The following is a 19,323-nucleotide window of genomic DNA, read 5'->3' as shown; positions in this document are numbered from 1 at the left end:
ATGTCCTTGGGCAAGACACTGAACCCCACATTGCTCCTGGTGTATGAATGTGCCTATAGATCCTGATTAGAGCATAGTAGCCTCTGCCATCAGGGGGTGAATGTAAGGGTGAAACAGTGAATGTGACAGAAGTGAAAAAGTGTTTATGAAGACTAGAAAAGCACTGAATAAGTGCATTTACCATTTCCTAAATACAATGTGTGTGTAGTGCATTGGAAAGTGTGTTTGTTCCAATTTAGTCTTTAAATGAATAACGGCCGGATCTGTGGTGTAATTAATTAAAGTCAAAATGAAGTGGATATTTTGACCTGTTGGTGGCACTTGATCAAACATCTGAGGCTTAGCATCACTCTGACCACAATGTTGGACTAATAGACCAACTATGCTATCCTACTAATGTGTATGAAATAAATCTGTATACTGTATTTGTACATGTAATAGTAATTGTACATTGGATGTATACATTTAGCATGCCTCTGGATTTCCCTGTTCTGCACTATTTATGCCACATTTTATTTGAACACTCCTGATGTCAGTTGAATTGGATCTTTTTCAACTGTTAAGTGGACGTGAAAGGGTCAGACCACCCTGGAGCTTTAGTTTAGTGAGGGAGCCGCATGAGACAGAAGAGAAATGATGGTGAGGTTTGCTGGAGGGTTCGTTTGCATCTTTGAACATCTCTCTGTTTGAATGGCGTCATGTTGTACACCCAACTGAGACCAAAACAGTGATGCTCATCATCATGAAATATATCTGTATACTGTATTTGTACATGTAATAGTTATGGTACATTGGATGCATACATTTTGCACGCCTTCCTACTGGGCATGAGCCTCTCTCTGGCGTTATTAATGCTTCCCTGCCTCATACCTGACATCTTTGTTTAAAGTCAAGCCGCCCAGAGGAAAGCACAGCTTGCATTTTTTTAGTCTATTCTCTGGAGAGCGAGCCAGCAGAAGCTTATTTACTGTAAACACCAACTGATACTGTGCATCCTCTCCCACAAATGGAAATACAATTGTACCTTGTTGTGAGTTAATGCTCATTTCTGCCAAGAAACACTCGTCATTAGTTTACATATTCATTGTAAATTGTCGACTTGGCAGTTTGGTTATACTCTTGGGAGTGCCTCTCGCAGCAGCAACACAGCATTACAGCCTGGAATACATACTGTAGTGTTATGATAAATCAAATACAGAGAGCAATACAAACACCCCCTGTTAGATTTATTCAGCATGCTTTAAAACAGAGACAACACAGAACCTGACAACCACCACGTGTGGTAACAACCTGGCAGTCTAACCTCTCGGGTTTAACTTCCTCTTTGCAAAGTTTCCAAATGTGAAGGTACAAGTGAGACCTCAGAGGTCGCTGGCATTTTGTTCTGATTCTGCTGTCACTTATTTCTCAGGACAAAAGTTTCTCCCTTGTGCCATGAAACATCCACTGAAGAATAAAGCCACTGCCTCAGAGAAATAGTGATGCCTCAGAGGTTAGCATGGCATTTCTCTTCATTGTGTTTTCATTGTGAAGACCTTTTCAAGCCCGGTCACGAGTGACGTGCGAGACATTTTAAGAAACCAGGGGGAGATGGCACACAATGGTAAGCATGTATGTGTAGAATAAGAAGTGATGTATGGAACAAATGAAGAGGTTTAATCATCATATAACTTTTATATTCCTAAAGTGCAACATGAAAATTCAAGAAAATGCTGTGACAGAAATGTCCCCCACAGCTCATTAGATTCCACAGTATCACACTCACTAGAGGCCTGTGCACAGTTTTCAGCGTGTAGATAAATCCAAAGTGTGACAGACCCCCCCGGCCTGGTTATAGTTGCTAAGCAATGATTGGGCAGTCGCTGTTTGGAGGACAGTTTTTGCCAATGGTCGACTGGATTTGGACAGAACAGCCCTCTGACTCTGTTTCTGTCAGAAGTCAAACCCTTTCTTTTTGCCTTCTCAACATTTGTCACTTTTATTTTAACACAAAAACACTCAAACGATGATTTAAGAGCTCACAGTGTTTATCTCCATCCAAGGACAGGTCCTTTGTGAACATCAGATGAATAGACTATTAAAAGGTAACATGAAAGTCAATTAGTGATCACTCATGCAGGTGAAATTGGCCACTTCTCTCCCTCTCTCCCGCTGCTGTAAGCTGAATGTTTGTTCTTGATAACGTATGACTTACCATTGAGGCCTGTCACTTATCTGACTCTGTGCTTTGAAGGCAATGATTGACAAATTAGCTGCAGATAAAACACAGGCTACATGGCGAGTGGTGTAGCTCCAGCCGTGCCCTATTAGCTAGTTTAAGCTGCACCTTGAATATTGATGGAGTGGAAAAGAGCCCGGAGCAGAAATTTGTTTGTGGCAGCGTGAAGCCTGGTCCCCGTGATAATGGCCATTAGGAAGGTAGCAGCAGAGCACACAGCGGGGAGGCAGAGAAGGCAACACAAAGAGCAGACTAATGATGGCTGTGTTTGCTGTTTTTATTTCCCTTTCCTGCAATATTTATGCCACTTACACCAGCTTTTATGAGGTGGCTCGTAATGTACCTTAAACTACACAATACATAGATTCACTCCATTGTTTGAAATCCTAGCACTCCTGATGCCAGTTGAATAGGATCTTTTTCAACTGTTAAGTGGACGTGAAAGGGTTTAGTTTAGTGTCGCATGAGACAGAAGAGAAATGATGGTTAGGTTTGCTGGAGGGTTTGTTTGTATCTTGAACGCTCATCATCAGACCTGGTTTTGCAGCCTTGCAGTCAAGGTTGAGCGGTGTCAGATGCTGCCAAGCTTTGTTGAATAAGTGTGTCTATTAGCACTTTATACTCCTAGTACATCGAGTATTTTTGTTGTTGCATACGTACAACGAAGGATCTGCGTAGTGTCTGTTTCGGATTATGGATGGATGGATGGATGGATAGTTTCAAGGGATGTTTATTATTTGTTTTATAGGCTTAGGGACAAAGATTGAGACGGTTTGGGAAACACATCATGGCATGCGTTGAAATCATAACTCACTCGGCACCCTGGTAACAACAGGAGCTTTATTTTGGGGTCATAGGGTAAATCCAATTTACACACCATTTGTGTCCAACTGCTGGATTTAAGTCTTTATCTTAAGCTCCATTTGTCTCCACTACCTTCTGCCGAAAGTCTGTGGCTCCTCAGCTGTGACATGTTCACTCTCTTCACCAGCTAGTTGCTAACTGTGTGTGTATGAGAGCTTGTTTGCTGCAAACAACTGCTTGGATTGATGAAAGCACTGTGACTGAAGCGTAGCAGTAAATAGCGTTTAGCCTTGCACTTTCCCCTTACAGCCTTATTTCTCTTACATATATTATTTTCTATAGTAGAAAAAAAACAGAAGATGAACTGCAACCACTAAAAAGAATCACTGTTTACATGTCTTATGGCTGCATTACAAGCTTGTGTGTTGTCTTCACTGTGAGGAAAGAATTTCATCTTTCTCTCTTCTGCAACAGATGCTTTGGTTTCTGAGGCACTACAGCAGAATGTGAAACACCCGTATGTGATCTAGTATGTTAATGTAATGCTGCAACTTAAATTGGACTCCACTGCGTGCATTTCTTCTGCTGTGTTTTCTTTTAATCCATTGACTGTAGTGTGGCTCGCAGTGTAACCTCGAGAGAAAAGGTACCGCCTCTAGCTGTGCACTGGTGTGATGCAGAATGACAGTAAATTCGAACTGAACTGAATTCAAATCAATTGCAGTGAAATGAATTGAATGGAAATGAATGCTCCTCCATGGTGGGGAGGAAATGCATGTTCCACTAGAATGCAGGGCTAATGTGGTGTCCACTCTCGTTTTGTGCATATTAGTGTTGAACGATTACGACAGCTTTTCTGGGAGTTAAATTCCCCTGGCTGTTTGTTCCCTGCAAGGTCCTCTACATCTGCTGGCAGAGTCGCTTCATTTTAGCTGGAAGCACACGGGTGGACACTCACTTCCTGTCAGGTTCTGGTGTGACAGAATAAGAGGAAGCAAAACAGAGGAGAGAAGGATGAAGTTGTAAAATAATTACACTGCAAATAGAAAAAGGAAACGCTTTAACAGACACAGAAAGCCATACACTTGCATTCTTAGCCTGACTCGTATGTGACGTGTTGTCCTGTAGATTTAAATCAGTTCTGAAAACGTCTCTATGATGCTCCTCATCTCTTAATTCACCTTGCAGGATGGTTGTGGTAGCTACTCCTGTTCAATTACGTTCTTCAAAACGTTCATAATTAACCACATCATGGATACCATCAGTCGGGTTAATCTGCCACTAACTAGTTTAAAAACAGGAGGCTGTGAACAGTTGAGATGCTGAGTTTCAAATGGTGCTTGAACCTGGATGCCTGTGGTTTTGAAGCTTTGTGTTTCATATGGCTGCACGGTGGTGCAGTGGTTAGTGGCATCGCCTCACAGCTAGAAGGTTCCTGGTTTGAATCCCGTGCATGCAAGGGTTCTCTTTGGATACTCCGGCTTCCTCCCACAGTCTGAAGACGTGCTTGATAGGCTCATTGGTGACTCTAAATTGCCCGTATGTGTGAATGTGAGTGTAAATGGTTGTCTGCCTCTATGTGTCAGCCCTGTGATTGACTGGCGATCAGTTGGTCATTTCAGGGTGTAACCCCTCCCCTTGCCCAATGACAGCTGGTATCAACTCCAGCCCCCCCGCGACCCTGAACAGGAAGCTGTATAGGAAACGGATGGCTGGATGGATGCCTGCTCTTGAGCCTCACATCCAGCCAGTCTGTCATTAAAAAACATATGTTGTAAGTATGTAGGTATGTTGACTGGCTGTATACTGCTAATGCAGAGTGTCACTTACCTTGGCTGATTGGCTCTGTTGACTCTGAAATGTTTTGCAAACTGAAGCTGCGGAAGATGCTTCACACTCACATGTACACACACACACACGCTCTTATTGCCTGCCATAGTGGTTTGTTTGACTGCGTTATGGTATCAGCTAACACAACAGCCTGGTTAATAGTGCTCCGTGCAATTAGAGTTGTCGTTTGTGTTAACAATATTTCACTAATTGCATCCTCCCATGAGGAGCTAATTACTTTACCGTTGTGCTGTGATCCCGTAATATCTTCATTCACTGAAAGTCATTTCTGAAGCTGAGAGGATTTCATAAACGCTGCTTTTGCATCTTAATGCTGAGGAGAGTATAATAGGATATGGTGATGAGGGTTTGCATGTTTGTGTGTGTCTCGGTGTGTGTGTGTGTGTGTGTGTGTGTGTGTGTGTTTTGTCTAATGATGACATTTTCAAGCGTCATACAAATAAAAAACAGATTTTCTCTTCCTTTGTGTTAACTCCCAGCTGTCATGCAGATTTCGTCTGGCAGCCAGGAGGAAGATGAGGCAGATAAAAATCTGTTTTTCTCTTCAAATGTGGGTTTGGAAAAAAAATAAGAGCTGTATCTTTTATTTGGCACTTTACTGCAACAATAAATTAGATAAATCATGTGGTCTCCTACGGATCAGGTTCTTTTTATTTAATCCCACAAGGCCTCTTCCTCTTTTGTAATTCAAGGTAAACTGTGAAACCACGCTCATAGTAAAAGCCTAATAGCCTTCAATGTCATAATACTTCAAGCTCTATATTTCCAAACATTCAGTTCTTCGGTTTGTATATTTCAATGGCAGCGAAAAAGACATGATGGAAGTCTTAATGGGTTGTATTTTTTTCCTCCGTGCTCTTGCAGGGGTTGAACCAGGTGAGGAGAGTTGCTCAGCTGGGACTGGATGGCGTGCGGCGGACAGACTGGCACGACTACGAGGCGATGAGGAGGGATGCTGCTCGATCAGGTAGGTCCAGAATCTCTGCTGAGGCTGCAGTTTTGTTCGAGCAAGTTTGCTGAGAACATCTGCTCAGTTTCAGCACAAGGCCACACACACACACACACACACACACACACACACACACACACACACACACACACACACACACACACTGCAGCACTCTCGTCTATTCTCTTAATTCCTTCCAAGTGCATTCCTCTCTCAGAAGCAGTGTAAATCAATGCTGCGAGTAAAGTTCTTACTTCATAATTAAACACAGTTAATCTCCTACAATAAGTATCGATTCGGCCAAAGGCTTCAGTGGGAAACATACCTTTGGCTTTTTATTACAAATGTAAGAGATTTAACAGGCTTTTATGTGGTATTAGGTGGTGCTTAAGTGGTAAATGAGCCGGATGAGGGATCACTCAGAGGATTTAGTGGACAAAACAAAGGTTTAAGCTGTGTTTCTGTGTTCATTAGAGGTGCTCGCGGCCAACATAGGCCGAGAAAGCAACAATTATCAACAGATGTTTGATATAGTTCAACCAACTTAACCAAGCTCTGCACTTACTTTTGGAGTTTTCATTGTGAAGACTGTAGTTATCTGAAACATATCCTACAATTTATCCCCAAACATATTGAAGGATTGTGATGGGATGGTCTCTGCTGAGCCAGGGGACTGCTGGGGAAACCATCTACAGAATGCATTTGAACCATATTCCCATTTGTTTGATGCCATAATAACACCGGCTTCTGGTTGAACTGATCTGATTTTATTTAGACGGAAAACTTAAATGAACATTTATTCCTAAGTCATAGTTTCAACCCAGAACAAAAAGTGTGGTAGTGTGGTTTCTGTGAAACATCCACTGAGGATCAAATGACTTGGCATTACACTACACCTCAAGGTGTGTTGTTTCTGTCACTTCTGCTTGATCAAGATATATAACATATAACTCATCATTGCTCACTGTACGCTCGAGTTGGCTGGCCTGCATTGTCCGACCGTAGACTAAATCACTGTCCTTATCTATACGACAATTCTTAGCTTGCTTCCCTCTTACTTGCGTAATCTCTTTAAAGAAGATTGAAGGCGTTGGAGGAAGATGCTTCAGGTTGTAGATGCTTTGATTAATGACTTTTGCTATGTGACCCAGAACATGCTGCCTTGTTTTGTAACTGTTTCTGTTGTATGTCTGAAACTTTGTTAAAATGTGCTGTATTGGGAAGTTTTCCATCTGGTTAAACATAAAATATAGTCACACACATACAATCAATCAGTTTAATATTAATCCACCAATAAGCAAGCACTTGGCAGCAGTGGCAAAGACAACTTTAAACAGGCAGAAACCTCGAGCAGAACTGGAATTAAAGATGGACAGCCCTCTGCCACGGCCTGCTGGGTTATTTATGCACTGAGTGAGAACTTAACTGTGACTAACTAGTTGCATTTGGGTAACAACGATCAAATATAGAGCTCAAATTTCAGCAAGATGTGCCACTAACAACCTGCAGAATCGAATGCTTTTGGAGCTTAAATGAGCTTCCTGTTGGTTCTGGGTAAATTCAGCAACAGTGGTGCAAAGTTTTGTTTCAAACTACTTTCAGGATGTGTTTTGATTTCGATACAGTCCTGATTTGAACCTCTCACAGGCAAAGACGACTGAGGCTCATGGGTATTTAGAGCTGTTTTCTTCAGCCATCTCACCAACTCCTCCAATTTATTTGAATTTGTTACGCTTGTGAGTTGAGCCTCCGTTTCCTTAGTGAAATGCATTGTGGGACAACAGTGCCCACTTACCCGTCACTGAAAAATCAAGCATTTGCCTGAGTGTAGTTTTGTTACTTTCACACAGTGAGTGGACACACATTTCATACTGAAACCAGCTGGGAAAAATGAGGACATAGAGCAGGAATTTATGACACAAACTTATACAATATGAAATATTCAAGCAACAGAGAAAAAGGCAAAGATAAGACCCAAACCTCTTTAAAAAAAAAAATGTGCGTAACACAATATTTAGCTGAAATTGGACCATACCGACACAACATTTAAGATGAGTTGTCTGCTCATTTCACAAGTCAGGACAGGGTGTATTTCCAGTGAGGGATCAGAGATGTCAAATTACTGAAAGAATCTCCTCCTCTTCTTAAGTTCAGATTTTCCTGAGGAGGACCTGAAAACGTGCTTTAAGTGATCTATGGAGAAACTTTATTACGCAGTAAAAGCCCAGCATTAGCTGCAGAGTTTATCTCTGAAATGAGCCATTAAAGTGAGGAGTTATTTTCCACAGTTATTACCTTCAGGAGTATAAACAGATCATTTCTGCCTAATGGAACAAGGCGGCTCGCTTTAACTCGGTGCTCTCCTCTGACTATAGATCAGCCTCTATGCGTCTTTGTGTGTTAGTGCGCAGTGCATTGATGAGGGGCTAATGAAACATGCAGCACAGTGTAATTTGATGCACTCCTGAAATGAGCTCAGATTTCAGGATGTTTGTGTGGCAAAGGGCTGTTACAGAGTAATTAGGTTCACGCTTGTGTGTACGTGTCATTCGTCTAAGCTCAGTGTAAAAGCAGTCCAGTAATATGATCAGTATAAGTATTGATTGTCTCACTCTCGAGCTGAAACAGTTACCTGATGAATCAATATCTCAACCGACTGGAGAGTAATTGGTAAATAATTTATTGAAGTCATTTTTTCAGCTTGTTGCAGCTTCTCAAATGATTTTCCTGTTTTGTTATTAACCAAGATACATTTTGGGTTTTCGACTGGAGTTCATACAAATCAACTAATTTAAATATCAACATTATATTGCCCTATTTTACAGCAAAAGCAAGTGTCTGCTATGACCACAGATCTTTGGCCCACTTGTAGTGTGTAGTGTTAGGACACACAAAAAACTGACAAAGAGCAAAAGTGGCATTAAATTGGAGAACTGTTTGGCCCAATCCAAATCTCCACCCTACAGCGGAAGCACTCAACCCTCACAGATTGACATCAGACGTGCAGTGCGTGAGTCCATGAGGGTTTGAGAACTGTATAAAAGTGAGGAATGGGTCACACTATCATGACATCACATTAAATAATCAGAAAAGCAGCCAACATGCAGCATGTAATTGTGTTTCTTACATTACAGTGTTTACATGTTTCAGCAAACGATCAAAGTCAGAAAGGCCTCAGTGTCAATCCTTTGAAAGACAACATCTCAATGAATAACCACAAAAGTGATGAACTACATGTTGTCATTTACAGATATTATTATTTGTGGTTTGTTCAAACTTTCACTGTCACCAAGTTGGCAATGAACTCTGGGTAACTACCAAAGGAAAGTCTGCAGATATGCAGACTGATGAGAAGTCTGTAATTTGGTGTTGAAAAGTCGGCATCAGAGCCCTCACACACTTGGTGATTTGACATTGGGACGGCACTAAGATCTCACACACTGACTGGAAACGCGCCTCAAAGTCTGTGAGTCAGTGAGTGTGGAGATTTGGCATTTGACTCCAAATACATGTGTATGGGATGCACGCACAATCTCACATGTACTCATGAGGAGTTTGTGTTTTTCACAGACCTGTATGTGTGTGTGTGTGTGTGTGTGTTTATGCAGGTAATGGTGAGCAGGGGAAGCCGTTCCCTCTGACAGAAACCGACCGGGTCGACCAGGCCTACAGGGAGAACGGCTTCAACATTTACGTCAGCGACCGGATCTCGCTCAACCGCTCCCTCCCCGACATCCGCCATGCTAAGTGAGTCTTCCATTCATATGTGTGTGTGTGGGTGTGTGTGTGTGTGTGTGTGTGTGTGTTTATTCCTCCGGGTCAGAAACTTAATTAGTATTGTGCAGTCACTGAAAGCTCTGGCTTGCTGGTAAAAATATTTTCCATTAAAATGTTGTTTACTTAGTAGCATTTTATTTCAAAGATGAGAAGTTCATTGTTCATCTTTTCTTCTGCCACAAACTGTTGGGTCACTTTTCTAATGGAGCTCGTGAAAATGATGAGGAAACACTTTGAAAGAAGTTGAACCAGTCCTTTGACTTTGTCCAGAATCATTTGAATCACTTTAAATAAAAAAACAACTATGTGAATATTAAATGGATCTGGTAAAGCAAGTAAAAAAGGTGTCTACATTCAGTACTTTCTTGAAGTCTATTTAATTCCTAAATTTTCTCCCTGGGGGTCAATACAGGATTATCTTAATTCCACCTGACTATTCATCTTCACGGGACAGCAGGTCGTGGAGGGAGTGAAAGGTGCAATAAGTGTCAGCTGCTGGCAGAAAAAAGAGTTTTAGAAATTCTCTCTAAGAAACCAGAAGTTGTCAACACTCAGGTGACCTATGGGCACCCTTTTCACTCATGAACGGCATTTTGAAAGGCCTTTATTCACAGCTTTTCTTCTGCCTGACAAGACCTTTCCTCTGACACTTGACCTTCCCTTCTCCTTCATGTGAAAAGCAGCTTTGAATGCGTCCTTTCTGCCAGTTTCCCCACAATGACTGATCTTTTATTAAAGTTTATAAAAGCAGGCCTGCCTTGACCTTACACGTCTCTTGCCGTGACTCTTGACAGATACTAAACGCAACATCTCAAACATCATCCTGCATTTCAGCTCTGAAGCTGACTGATGTAGATGCATGTGAAAGTGGGAATCCTGGACTGTTATCGTAGGAATAGTGGCGATTCTGGTTCATGCTCGAGTCAGACAAATCTTCATTAGCAAATTTCAAGTCTAGAAGTCTTTTAACAACAGCACTTTTAAAGCTGCTGTCTGAGTTATTCTAAGTCAGGGTGGGCAGAAAATCACCTCCTCTCTGTTTGAAGGCCAAAACTGAACTGCTGCATAGTTTCAGATCATATCAAACCTTTGGAAAGTCAAGTCCTTACCTCCATCTATCAGCCTATCCTAGCTTACATTGGCAAAAATTAGCAAGAGCTAAGCGAGAAAAGCATTGAGACAACCTGTTTGTTGTTTTTCCGGGGACACCTCAACCTCGGGTTAGCTGTTGCTGCAACAAGGAAATAAATCTGGGCCCTGTTGAGCTAGCAACGCAATTTGCCTCTTCCTCGTTCTTCCTCCATCCGTCAAGCTGCCCTGCAACGCTGCAATATTTGAAAGCACCCTTAATATAAGATCAAATAATCATTCTGACAGTTCTCTTTCTCATTTTTGTGGAAACAATAACATGCAATTTGGCCACAACATAACACATGGACCAAACACTCCTGGGCTTGTTTGGAATGGTTACGTTTACGATAGGGAAAAGGCAGTTGTAATTGCATTAAGTCTTTCCATGACAACTGCTATAACTTTATGATTCATTCTTTTTTGAAGGTTGTAATTGAATTATCAGCATGCAGATGCGAAAAATGAATGAGCGGTAGTGAGGATTAATTCAGCCCCTGCGGCTGCCAGACTCCCGTCAGGCTCCTGTGACCAATCAGACGGACACACCTGCTCTACCCGCCGACCAGCGGCTGCTCCCGCCACAGTCTTCCTTCACCCTGCTGCCCTGCAGGCAGCATGTGGTGATTGGCATGTTGTCTGCGCCTCAGAGGCAGCCAGTTCCAGACCTGCGACTGACACATTCCATTTCTGCACGCCGACAAGATTTAATTGAAGCACACACACACACAAAAACACACACATATATACACAAGCACACCTGCATCCCCTGTGGAATTGGACAGGGTTTGTTAAGAGTAACCAGCCGGCTGCCTGTCGATCACTCTGCCTGCCTGTCTCCCAGCGTTCATATTTGAATGAGTAACACGCAAGCTGATGTTCAACACAGACATTGATCGACTGACACAGTTCACTACACACTTTCTCACTCTCCCCTCCGGCGAGGGAGCATAACTCTCTTCCCACGATTAGCTCCTCTGCAAGGGTCCTGCTGCTTGCTGCGATGATCATGTACAACGTGATCGCTGTAACCCGTCATCTGAGCACATGTTGGCGGCTGATAACAGCTGTATGTGCAGCAAATAATAAAATTAGAGCTGTCTCAGATTCAGGAGGAACATTTCAGAGGCATCACTGTGGAGCCTGATGCACCGAGCTGCATTCAGCAGCTGGGAGGTGAATTATTCAAAGGTGTTGTGTCTGTCTGTCCAAAAACAGTTCTTGGAAGTTTTGTTTTGAGAAACAAACATGTAGAGAAATTACAGCATCAGACTAACAACAAGCAATGACCCCTAAGGACCACGGCAATATGACAAACAGAAAACATGTTCACCAGTTCTGTTCTCAGTGATGCTGCCAGTAGATCACATTATACATCTTGTTACTCTTCTATGCAGATGACATACAGTAATATCTCTCTGTCCGGCTGATCAAATCAGCCCACCAAATGGCTGTTATCAGTTGACATCAGGAGCATAGACAAAAGGTAGCAGAGCCACTCTACCTCCTAGACAGCCAAGAAGAAAGGTATAATCTATTGGTAAGAGGGGTTGATAGAGCAAGAGCAAGGAAGACCAGATCAGGGGAGGTGAAACAAGACTTTTACCCATCAGACCAGGTTTCTTGTCTGTGTAACACCATGAGTCAGAGTCATTTTTACTATCGTACATACATGACCCTACTTTTGTAAAACCTTAGCCAGCAGTTTTAGTGCCCAAATCTGTCAAGACTAACGGTAATGTAGTATGATGTTGTTATATTGTCCACATAGGGATGTGGGGTGGGTGAATGGATGGTGTTAGAAAGCATCAGACTTGACACTGTTACTTTCCTTTCAACAATCATCGTTTGCCTTTTTTCAGTCTAACAGAGAAGGACAAACTTGTTTTATTAACCACACTCTGACCTCAAAAGTTAACAGTGTCAGATCAGAAATCAGTCCTAGTATCAGTTTGTAAACAAGTTATGTTCATCATCACATCAACAGTCTTTAAAGGCCCTGACTAACAATGTTGGATTGCAAAATGGGTCTGAGATCAGGGCAGCCAAAAACAGTTGACGTATGATTGCACTAATGCAACTTTATACCTCAGTATTCATGATTGCACACATGTTTTTTTAATATATGTTGTATAATTCTGTGTAACACTCAGAGACACTTTCAAACAAGAGTTGATGTGTATTACAGTCAGACAACTCACGTTGTTATAGTTTGAAATGTTTGTTGCAGCAGCAGAACACAGCTTGTGCTTGGCGTCTCGGCTCTGACCTCATCACTCCTCGCAGATTTATTTTACATGCAGAAATTTGAGGAGAGATAAGATTATTCCTTAAACCCCCCTAGCTGGAGCCTGCAGGTGGATGCTGGGGTGGTGGTGGGGCTGAAAGTAAGAGTGCAGCACTGGTGCAGGGCAGCGATGGCAATGACAGAGCAGAGGGAGCGAGCGGAAATCTTGCAGCTTCAATAGACGCCACATTGGGAGGACGTGTTTGTCAGGCGACTGTGGAAGTGATGCATATCAATTATTAAATCAGTGCAGTTTGAGTTGTCTGCCTGAACTAGGCCCATATATACAATGGGGCAATGCCTCCTTTCTCTATAAGAGGCAGGAAATACAGTTTGTACTGTAACAGCAAATGACAGAAAATGGATTGAATCTTGGTTTCAGCGAAGATTGCATGTGGATTTCAGTCAGCTGAGTAGAACTGCTGCCTTCCCGCCTCAAACACATCCATTTGAATCCATATGTCACCTCACTGACCCGAGATCTGCAGAGGAGGCGAGTGTTGCAGGTTTCTGGATGAGGGATGTGAAAGGCATGCTTTCTTCTGTCACTCAACAGGATGTATGGAGAAAAAAAAACACAATCCCTCATATATTTATATGTCTGTGTGTATTTTGCCTTTGTGTAGCTGTAAGAAGAAGCTGCATGCAGAGAAGCTGCCCAACACCAGCATCATCATCCCGTTCCATAACGAGGGCTGGTCATCACTGCTGAGGACGGTTCACAGCGTGCTCAACCGCTCTCCTCCACAGCTCATCGCAGAGGTCATCCTGGTCGACGACTTCAGTGACAAAGGTACAGGGTGCACACTCTGCACTGCACTGAGAAGAAAACACACAGATGCACTGATTAAAACATCCTCAGCCTTATCCTTTACTGTGAATTCTAAATTGTGTGAAGTGTTATTTTACTGTAAGATGAGTGGACCAAGGTCATTAGGAAGCCAACAGGTTTGGCCCTGGATAGTTTTTTACAGTAAATAAGTGTTTTCAGATAATGCTGACGATAGTATGTTGATGTTAAAATTTCAAGGGACTGTGCTTAAAAATTCTATTTCAGAATAGCATTCAAATAAATGTAGAGATCAGTATCAAAGACACCGACCAGCCTTACTCAGGTTGAGTTTGAGCTCAAATAGAATAAACCAGATTGAGAATTCAATGAGTTGCAGAGAGGTGCTTTAAACCTTTTATCTTTGCAGACAACAACTTTCCATTAGCTTTGTGTGCGTATGTGTGCGTATACGTGTATGTGTGTGTGCGTGCACCTGTCTGCATGTAATTTCCTCTCTCATTCTCTCTTCACCGGCCCTCTTAAGAAAGTGTTTAATTCCTTGTTAATTAGTGCTCTCTGTCACGGTCCCTCGTTGAAGGATGTGTTTACCTCTCGTCTCGGCGGTAATGAGATGTTCCGCTGCCTCAGACTCATTTAGAGGTTAACACCCATCAGAGCTCAGAGACCGAACCCTCCCACCGCTGCAGCTGAGCGAAGGGAGAAAGAAAAATGGCGGAAGTACAACAATAATCGACAACTTAAAACTAAAGGACAGTTACTTAAGAGTCTTATTTTTAAAATATTGGTAGTGTAGTGAACATGTTTTGGTTTGTGTTGGCTTGAATTGTGAAATCACTACAAACTGCAACTCTATGCTGTGAAAATAGCCTGGAACCTGGGCTGAGCCTGGGCTGAGCCTGGGCTGAACCTGGACTGAGCCTGGGCCCGCTTTCAGGACGGACATTACACAGCGGCAGGGAGGGGATTTAACCTCTGCAGACCCTCTGCTCTAACACTTCCTCTCACTGTCACTGTCCTTTGATAAGAAATTACACTGGCTTTAATTAAGGCTTAAGAGACACACAGACAAAGTGAACTTCAATTGGCTCTGGTCTCTGGTTGAGGCGCTGGTGTTAAAATGTCAGAGAAAATAATCCAGGACAGTTACTGTGCAGAAAACCACCAATCAATACTCGGCTTTGAACACTTGCATAATAAATTAGGGAGCAAGGGAAGAATAGGAGAGAAAAAGTGAATCATTATAAGGTGTGGCTTAGACTTACAGCGTGGCGCTCAATATGTGAATCAGATTAATTGACAAAGATGAGAATCATTTCATGTAAGAATGTGGTAAATAGAGCAATAAGTAGGGCTGGATTGTTTTAACTGTGTATTCGCTTTGGTGTGTTGTGTGTTTCTTGTTTGGTTCTGGTTCTAGTTATGGGCTGCTGCTGGTGCTGGTTACCAGTTTGTTTTTCCACCTGCCAGAGCCTGTGGAAGAGCCACGTCATGACGTCACTCTATACATGACTGCTTTTTCCAGCAGCGCTAGCGCGAACTTTCCCTCACAACATCGATCGCGGACTACATGGCATGTTTTCTGGTGTTGCTCCTGGCTTTTCAGAATCACATTAGATCCCAAAGATAGCTTATCCAACACCTTTGTGTGCCGCTATGGCTGAGAGACAGTTCTTTCACTGAAACACAAAACAATGGTTCTCAGTTGAGCGCCAGCTGCGAAACGGCCCTGAAACTGCCTCGGTCGAAAAGGGGTAATAATAAACTTAGTTTAATGATGTATTTCAAGGTCAAGATCTTTCCTAAACATAACCAGGCATGTTTGATGCCTTAAATAAACAAAATTCTGTTTCAAAATGTTACCTACATGTTCATGATGACCTGAAGATGACATCACATGACTTTTCCTTTCTTGCATTTCCAAAAGTGAGCAAGCTTCATTTTGAAAGTCCAACCTGATGTGAATGCACACATTAACGCACACGTCACACAACCTTTTGGTCCTGTTGCTTGGTGCCATTTTCAGACGTCCTTGTTAATAAGAGCTAAAATAAAAGACCATCACTATAAAGCAGCTCATGATCCCATTCTTATTCACAAAACAATCAATCTGTGTAAGTCATTAAAATCCCGGGCCCACCCTGAGGCCCAAAGCCACTTCTCTTCACACACACACACACACACAGACACAGAGCGAACCCTCCCAGTGAGTTCTGCTGACGCCGAGTTCCCTCGCTCTGCTCCGCAGCGTCCACAGAGCCTACAGTCATACTAATGGCCTGTTATATTTATAACACTTCATTATGCAGCAGAAGAGCCTGTAACAGTCATCCTGAGGGGAACTCACTCATGATGAGGCACTTTTTCAAAACATTGACAAGTTTGCCTCTGAGAAGACTCAGAATACACGCTGTCATTAAAGACATGACCTCCAGTTTTAATAAAGGTGTAACTTGTTAGCTACTTGTTAGTGACACCGTTGGCTGTTGAGTGAACTGCAGTCAACCAATCAACGCACTGATGTCATCCACTCGACGGTATTTTGCTACGTTGGCTAACCGGCAAACAAGCTAACATTTGCTTGTTTGCTAACGGTAGCTTGTTGCCGTCTTACAGCTAGCTGGCTAACCTTAGCCTCAGCAAATAATGCAATGACATTCGCTAATAGAAAACCATCGGTAGTTATACACATTTGCTTTGTTCTGCTACAGAATTTACTGTTGGCCAAAATCAACACCGTTTGACGTGTTAGCTGGAGAAGTTATTTGTCAAGCTAGATAACTGACATACACACTCAGATAGTGTTTTGCTAGTTATAATGTTAGCGAGCATGCTAAGGTTAGCCAACTAGCTCTAACGTAAATACACTGCATGAATCTTGCATTGTGCTTCGTAACCAAACAGCAAATTACACCGGCGAACCAGCAAATCATCACAAGCAGTGGCTAACGTGAGCCAGCTAAATCCACAATATCACAATGATATATATTTCACATGCTTTGCGGTGATGTCGGCTTACCTGTCCAGTAGCAAGAAAGCCGAGTCTCTCCATGTTTCGCGTGCCCTGCCGATGTTGACTCTAGTTTTCCCCCGACGTCGGTCACACTCCTGTTTGACCACACGGGCGTCACTAGATTAAACTTTTTTTTTTTCATTCTTGCGTGTACTTCGTGTTGGTGTTGTTGTGGGTGCCAGTCGTTTGTTAACATTATCCGTCTCCATTTCACAGCTTGCAGTGTCTCGTGTTGCACGCTGTTGACTGTAGGGGAGGAGAATGAGCTCTAGAAAGTCTTCTTTTCGCGGTCTTTTCGCCAGCCCGAATGTTTTACATAGAAATCAGCCCACAGGCTGTTGGAGGAAGCTGGGGAAGGTCTCAGTTTTTCAGTTCCTCTACTACCCCTTCACACATTGGTAATATAAAATGATTAATACACAATGCACCTTTAATGTGGTCATTAAAGGAACCCTCCAGTGTTGGTGAGAGTGAGCCGCATTTCCATCTCTCTCTTCTTTATCAGCCTGTCCCTGACGACTGACAGTTCATCAACCTGACTCTTGGTTGTAACTGGGCTGACCTGGCTGATCTGGCTTACGGTAACTCGACCAAACCATTAGAACTTTGCGCGATTCTGATATCCTGTGAGAAGTATGTAATATTGTGCGACAGCTTTCTGGCAGAAAGCCCTAAGCCTTTCCTGTTCCAGTCTTGGCTCGATATTTTCTGTACTGATATCCTGTCAGAGGAAAAGAGACTAATGATGATGTTGACGGGGTAGAAGAAGAAGAAGAATAAATCTTGAATTGGCTTTGACGTTGTTGAACAGAGAGTGAATAGTTCTCCAAAACTCTCCTTTATTAATCACCCATACATTAAAAATAACATTAACTTACAAAAGAGGATATAAACTGTTATTTACTGAATTCCTGCCTCAATCAATCAGTCGCTGACTTCAAATTTAGTTTCAGTCCGTTTCTCTGCAAGCTGCAGACAGCAAATACCATTAGTCAGGTGGCAGTGATGCTGGAGAGGTATCATAGCAACAAGAGCCCTGGAGGTATGATGGGAAAACTGGCTGTGGCAGTAACCTCTTGTCCTTTCATTCATCAAGCCCTCTATACGTACTCACACCTGTGGCTCTTTTTTATGTTTCACTTTTCCACAGGAGGTGTGTTAGTCTCACAGAGCCACTAACAATCGACCTGTGCTAGCGCAGTGCGAGTGTTTTCCCACCGCACCGCACAGCACAGCGAGATAAATCTGTTTACCTCCATGACATGTTGAAGGTGTGCCGGTATCAAGCCGCAGTAAGAGTCTGTCGCCTGCAGCTCTTTTCAGCCCACTGTGGCTGTTACTGTTTACACTGTAACTACCTGCAATATTTCAGACTGATGCAGGGACCGAACCGCACAGAATGTGTCCAAAATGTGGCTGATAACGCCTCGTTTGTTGAAGAGTGCTGCTGCTTTTACATTCGATTTGCAACAACAGTAACTAAGCACGTCTTCTGGAGATCTCATTTTGCTTAGTTGGTATAATCAGATTTGGATTGGTGCTTTTCTCCCCTTTTCTTTTAATGTTTTCCACTAAAAAGAGGCTTTTTATGAGAATACCCCCTGCTGTCACGTAACAGTCGGAAATCAGGCGTCTGCGTCTTCATTTTCTTTTTATTCTCTTAATTTCCAGCCCGTGGCAGATTGCAGATTTTGCACTGAAGCGTCTGTCCTCTCCCTCCCACATGCCGTGGCCCTTCAGTTCGCTGTAGAGTAAATATTACAACCCACCAGTCTTTCACCACACACCTCCTTTCCTCCAGCTTTGTACACTTTCTTCTTTAATTATAGGATTCATTGAGGCCAGTTCAGCATGTCAGGGTAGAGTGACCTCCATCATTCATCTCTGCATCCCTATTTTACCGCACTCTGCCTCTCTCCCTCTCACGCTGTTAGTAGGAATGCGGCTCCAGTGTGGCTGACAGCGATCAGTAAACAGCAAAATTCTTTGAGATAAAAACAGAGAGACATTTTCTAACATGACTTTTAATCTTTCTTCATATTTTGTTTAATTAAAGTTTTAGTTAAGGCCAGTTCTGAATGCCGGGGTGGAGTGACCTCCATCATTCAGTCTCTTCCTCTCTGTTTATCCCTCGCTCTGCCTCACTCCCCCTCACTCTGTTGCCACATCTGACCAGCAGGCAGCTCTGATTTACAGCCAGCAGCTCGAGCGTGACACTGAGCTACAGACAGTGAGCAAGTGTTGCTATCAGAGCTGACAACGGCTCTTTTATATCTCCTCGTTTCAACTCTTTCTTTCCTTCTTTCTTTGCCTCTAAACGAGCCTTTAGAGATTGTGAAATGTCTAAATTTAAAGCCCCATATATAATCCTGAATAAGCCATTCTTAGAGTTGAAGCCACAGCTTGATGGCTCAGGAAAAATCAGACCACTTTGTTCACTTCGATAATGTCATAATGAAACTTTGCTGCAGGATATTTGCCTGGATTTACAGACATGTCGTGCAGT

General features: G+C 42.7%; 1 protein-coding gene across 1 annotated transcript in view; it reads left to right on the top strand.

Annotated features, from left to right (window-relative positions):
* LOC138598501 (polypeptide N-acetylgalactosaminyltransferase 10-like) overlaps window positions 1-19,323 on the top strand; it is a 63,546-nt gene that overhangs the window by 10,688 nt on the left and 33,535 nt on the right. Inside the window, exons 2-4 of the mRNA XM_069670298.1 lie at window positions 5,738-5,840; window positions 9,431-9,569; window positions 13,641-13,807. Coding sequence (XP_069526399.1) covers window positions 5,738-5,840; window positions 9,431-9,569; window positions 13,641-13,807 — 409 coding nt within the window. The remainder of the gene's footprint in view (window positions 1-5,737; window positions 5,841-9,430; window positions 9,570-13,640; window positions 13,808-19,323) is intronic.

Source organism: Semicossyphus pulcher, unplaced genomic scaffold (genome assembly GCF_022749685.1).
Source record: "Semicossyphus pulcher isolate SPU_LCO1_2020_fin unplaced genomic scaffold, fSemPul1.0.p SCAF_10, whole genome shotgun sequence".
NCBI lineage: Eukaryota > Metazoa > Chordata > Actinopteri > Labriformes > Labridae > Semicossyphus > Semicossyphus pulcher.
This window is presented reverse-complemented; position numbering and strand designations above follow the sequence as displayed.